Raw genomic sequence first — 5,125 nt, 5'->3', positions numbered from 1 at the left:
CAGCCGTTGATTTGGAAGATACGTGGTCGAACTTGAGCGCTTCTCGCGGGCTGACGTTGTGAAGAACTAGACTTGATCTTGGCGAAGAGCTAGAAGCACTTTGGACGGGCTGGGCTTGTGAGGAAGTCAGGTCATTTCTTTGGACTGAGCAGACGAACTGGTCTTTTAGGCTTGTGAAGTGGTGAACTCGAACGGACGAGGTAAGTTAGGCTGAGTTGATCTCAAATATTCGTTTGAGATTGGGCCCAAGTAAATATTTTCAGTGGGGAGGTCGAATCCTACACCCATAATATTCATGTCTAATTCCTCAAATAAAAAATTTCTAAGTAAGCCATTTAACTAATATTAACACTAAGTAGTACTTCCAATATTTATTGTGTTACAATTAAGTTTTAGAATAAGTATCATAAAAAAATGCTAAAAGTTTGACATAAATAATGCACTTGACAAAAAATATGAATTTATTCTTTGATTGTGCTTAAGAAAGTACAAGCAAGAACTGTATGCCAATGTTTAATTTGTCTTGAGTTACCCACTTCTATAGGGTTTTTTTTTCCCCCCCTATCAGCCTTGACAAAAAATGTAATATTCATTCCATGATCTCGAATATGTGATTAACAGATGAGTTTTATTCAAGATAAATATGACAACGATAACAAATAAAATTAAAAACATAATTGCAATGGTATAAAATATGTCAATTTATATAAATATTTATCGTAACTAGCTATTTTATTAGTTTGTTTTAATTTTTTTTCCAAATTTTACTTTATTAAATAAATAACTCATATAATACGAGTTAATTTAATTTATTCTAAGTTATTTTAATTTATTGTAGACATAGTTGATTATTTTTTAATAAAAATAAATTTTGTCTAAATTTTAAAGGGTATATAGCTAAATAGTCAATTTAAAGTTATGAATTTGTAAAATAGCCAAAGTTTGTCTTAATTTAGTGAAATAATAAAAATATGCAGTAAATTGATTTCAAAAAAAATTTTGAACCCAAGATTAATTTTTTTAAAAGTGATAAATTGCTCATATTAATCGTCAAAAAATTTAATTTTGACTGTCAATATTTTTTTGAAAACGTAAATTTGGTTACTTTACTGAAAAGTTGAAACTCTGATTATTTTGCTAATAAATAAATTTTAAATGGCTATTTTTGTACAATTTTTTCAATTTTAAATAGAGAATGGGTTATTAAGCTACTTAAATAGAGAATGGGTTATTAAGCTACTGCCCAACCATAAACCTAACAAAATTTGCTTGAATGTTACACTCACAGCTTTGAACAATACGAAAGCATGGAAAAGTTGTACAGAATATTTGACGTAGCTTATGAACTAATGTACAATGTAACAGTGTAGGACAAACTTTGCACTGTTTTTTTGTTCAAAGAGCACTACTTGCTGAGATATAATTTCCAAACTTTATGTTTGTGTTTCTCAATTCCTTTTGGGCTAAACGACATACAATAAATTGAGTATTTCATATATGATGAGAATGGGAAAACAGAAACATATATACCATGGATATAGATCATTCGAATAACAGTAAGATCATTTCGTGCAAGGCTTGCAAATATTGGGATTATATCATCATGTGAGCAAACGTTAAAAATAAAAAATAAAAATAAACAGGTAATTGTTCAATGTACTGCACAATATAATAATGATTTATATATATATATATATATATATATATAGAGAGAGAGAGAGAGAGAGAGAGAGGAATAATGTGAATGTGTGAAATGTATTTTATTATTCTCTCTTGAATTGTTTGACTTGCAAATCGTCATTTAATTGCTGGTTTTTAGGCTTGGACAAAGGAAAAGGGCTCAATTAGGTTGAGACAGCTGGTTATTTAGACATCTAGTATTTTAACCTTTTAACTAATATTCAATGTTTTTTCAAAAAAAAAAAAAAAAAAATTAATATTCAATGTCACATTGATCATTTCAGGCAATAAATCAGGAAAATGAATTAAACATAAATTAAAAGGAACCGAGCTACTTATAAAGATATAGCTAAGCTGTACAAGGGAATATAGTAAAGGCTTTTTCTCGTAAACACATTTTTAAATTACTTTCTCTAGACTAAAATATACAAATATATAAATTCATACATAATTTTAATACCAGATATATGAAAATAAATATTAAAAAGCCATCTTCTCACATATTCAGATTTTCATATTCGTTTGACACGGATGTATTTGCAAGTCTCGTGCCATGGTACTTTTTTTTTTAATATTTTAATATAATTTTGAAAGAAGATAAGGATGACTTATGGTGAGTCAAAAAAAAAAAAAACCCCCTTAACCAGAATGGATAACTTTTATAGTACTACCATTGTAGAGATGGTGTGTTACGTCTTTCTAAATTGTGATGATATGTGTGTGTGAGTAGGTCTTTGCTAAGAGAGCTTGCGGTGAATCAAAAAGCTTTTATTTTGATTTGTGTGTGAAAACAATCTTTTGGGAATAATAAAATAGCTGTGTGTACTTTTGTCATTTATTATTGATCGCTGAAAAAAACTCTGGGTTGGTGACCTAACATTCGAAGTTAAGAACAGATATTTGCACTCAGAATGACGTCACGTTAGTTTAATACAAACAATCAACCAGAAAAAAAAAATATTATGCCCTTGTTATGGCTGAATAATTATTGAGTCTTTATAGTAACTAAGTTTAAAATTCCGCTGAAATATTCAACGTTGGTGAGGGCTCTTCAATGAATTTTGATGCATAATGCCACTAATTTTTTTACACACAAAATATTCACTCCTATCCAAATGTACAAAAATTCAACACTCCAAGAAAACATGATCTAGTAAACACTATTGGTATAGTATTGAATGCACATCATTTTTTAAGCACAATATTAGGATAATCTAATAATCATCATCGTAAAGGAAAACCAGTAAATAGAAAAGATAAATGAATCAAAACTTTTCCTTCTATACACGAATTTACATGCATTTATGGTAAAGCTAACTAAGTAGGCTTTCACTCCAATTATACGCACTTAACAAAGATGGGAAAATAGCAAAAAACTGGAAATGATAAGATTTTATGTAATGCACAATGGTAATAAATGCAATTGGGATATTCGATTCCCAAGTTATGAATGGTTTTGTATACAATCCAAATACAGACTAGTTAAAATTGTTTTTTTTTTTTCTTTTTTTTTTCCATTCCTATTTTACAATACATTTTCAATACATGTAACACAATCTATACACATGACAGAAGTTGAAAAAAAAAAAAATTAAAACAAAATCCTCATTCCTCAATAATTCCACAGGCAGTCCAAATCCACCGGTCCAACCGAAGACGAGGGGTCGTTTTGATCGGCAAACGACCTCTGAGCTGCGTCGATTCTCTTGGCCGGAGAAGCATCGACCATCATACTCAACACGGACTTGTCTTGCAAGAGGACGGAATCGCCGAACTGCAAGCTCGCAAAGCTCTGCGGAACTTGGTTCGCATAGAAAGAGGTCATCCTCGAGAATGGAAAACAGACATTTCCCGAGCCACCCGCGAGAGCCTGGCCATTATTGTTGTTAATCAAGGTTTGGTTCATGTCCTCGCGGCTTCTCTGATCCTCCATTGGAGTGGAGAAGCAGGTCACGTGAGCCGACGGCGGAGGAGAGTCCGTCAATGGAGGAAGAAACATCGACGATCGTCTGGGGTCGGAGCAGCCATCGCCTGATCCGCCGTTGAAAGAGCTCAGCCTCGTCAATCCCGAGATGTGAGTTTTCTTTCCGCCGCTGCTCTTCTGGAAGATTCTACAAATCACCCACTCGTTCTGAGGAAATCCAGAGCATATTAGGAATCCCACGTTAAAAAGAGATCAGAACTAACTAACGAGAGCTTATAAGAAGTGTCTTGTTTACACTTAACATGGTATCAGAGCTCAATAAAATTGTTAAGAAGGAATAGATTGATTTATATACCTTGGTGGTTTTGGAGAGATTGTATGGGGAATATTTTCCTTCGAGTCTATACTCGTGCATGACCCAATTGGACTTTTCGCCTTTTGGAGCTCTTCCTTTGTAGAAGACTAGGGTTTTCTTCATGCCAACCAGAGTCTTGGCTTTGAAGATTTCCTTGTCTTTTCCCGTGGCTTTCCAATACCCGGCTTCCGTGGCTCGGTTCGTTCTAAGCCCCGTCGGGTATTTTCGATCTCTCTGGCAGAAGAAATACCATTCTTTCTCTCCCATTTTTGCCCTCCCTGTTAAGGAACCAATAGAAAAAATATATATCATTATAGACAGCAAATAAAACAGATGATGAGAAACAGAGTACCAGCTTACATGGCAAATCCCAAGGCTCGCACTTGTTGAGATCGACTTCTCCGATGGCTATGGCGGCGAATCGATTGTTTAGGACTTTCGGAGAGAGATAGTGAGAGATGAGCTCTTCGTCTGTGGGGTGAAACCGAAACCCTGGCGGTAATTCCATTTGATCGTCTTCCTTGCAAATCCCTGAACCACTTTCCATTTCTCCAAAACCCAAAAACCCTCTGTTTTTTTTTTCTTTCACAAACGAATTCTATAACATAAAAATAAATAAAAAGAAAAAGAAAATATTGAGAATTGAAGGAGGAAAAAAGGGTTTTGAAATATAGGAGGCGATAGAGATTCAGAGATGATGTTTAAGAAAAGAAAAATGTGTTCTCATGGACTGAGTTCTTTAAATAGTGGTGTATCTTTTTTTTTTTAATTTTTTTTTTTTTTTTTTTGGTTAGGGAAGTTTAAAAGAGAGAGATAGAAAGAAACGTGGCTCATAAGGCAACTTCCGGTGGATAGTTTCAACTTTCAAGCTTTCAGCTCATCATCCTTTTTAACTTTTGGTGTAATAATTAGATCAAAAAAATTCACAAAACTGAATTCATGAAAATATGGAAAATGAAGAAATAAAATGTGTAATATTTATCTTCCTTTTTCAACTTGACCAGGAACAACTCACCTGACCTCTCTATCTTTACCCGTTGCATGTAATGCAAGCACTCATGCAATTAAGGTAATAAACCAAATACATTCACTCTAGCTATGAACTGTGGTCATTCGTTTGGTAAGCCAAAAAAAAAAAAAAAAAAAAAAAAAAAAGAAGAAGAAGA

General features: G+C 33.2%; 1 protein-coding gene across 1 annotated transcript; it reads right to left on the bottom strand.

Annotated features, from left to right (window-relative positions):
* Positions 1–3,094: 3,094 nt before the first annotated feature.
* Positions 3,095–4,797, bottom strand: LOC149407773 (NAC domain-containing protein 92-like). Its single transcript, XM_089615343.1, has 3 exons — positions 4,320–4,797; positions 3,960–4,237; positions 3,095–3,811 (listed from the first exon to the last, which is right to left on the bottom strand). Exons 1-3 carry the CDS (start codon positions 4,504–4,506, stop codon positions 3,293–3,295), a joined length of 984 nt encoding a protein of 327 aa, XP_089471469.1. The 5' UTR covers positions 4,507–4,797; the 3' UTR covers positions 3,095–3,292.
* Positions 4,798–5,125: the final 328 nt, after the last annotated feature.

Source organism: Urtica dioica, chromosome 1 (genome assembly GCF_054948205.1).
Source record: "Urtica dioica subsp. dioica isolate 48M chromosome 1, U.dioica_male_clone48M_v1_H2, whole genome shotgun sequence".
NCBI lineage: Eukaryota > Viridiplantae > Streptophyta > Magnoliopsida > Rosales > Urticaceae > Urtica > Urtica dioica.
Note: the sequence above shows the minus strand (reverse complement) of the source record. Positions and strands in the feature narration are given on the sequence as shown.

Bases quoted from the DNA above. Each gene is read 5' to 3' on its own strand.
- LOC149407773 (XM_089615343.1), bottom strand. From the start codon at position 4,506: ATGGAAAGTGGTTCAGGGATTTGCAAGGAAGACGATCAAATGGAATTA. The intron at 4,238-4,319 runs GTAAGCTGGTAC...GTTCCTTAACAG, and splicing joins CGAGCCTTGGGATTTGCCAT to GGAGGGCAAAAATGGGAGAG. The intron at 3,812-3,959 runs GTATATAAATCA...GGATTTCCTCAG, and splicing joins ATCTCTCCAAAACCACCAAG to AACGAGTGGGTGATTTGTAG.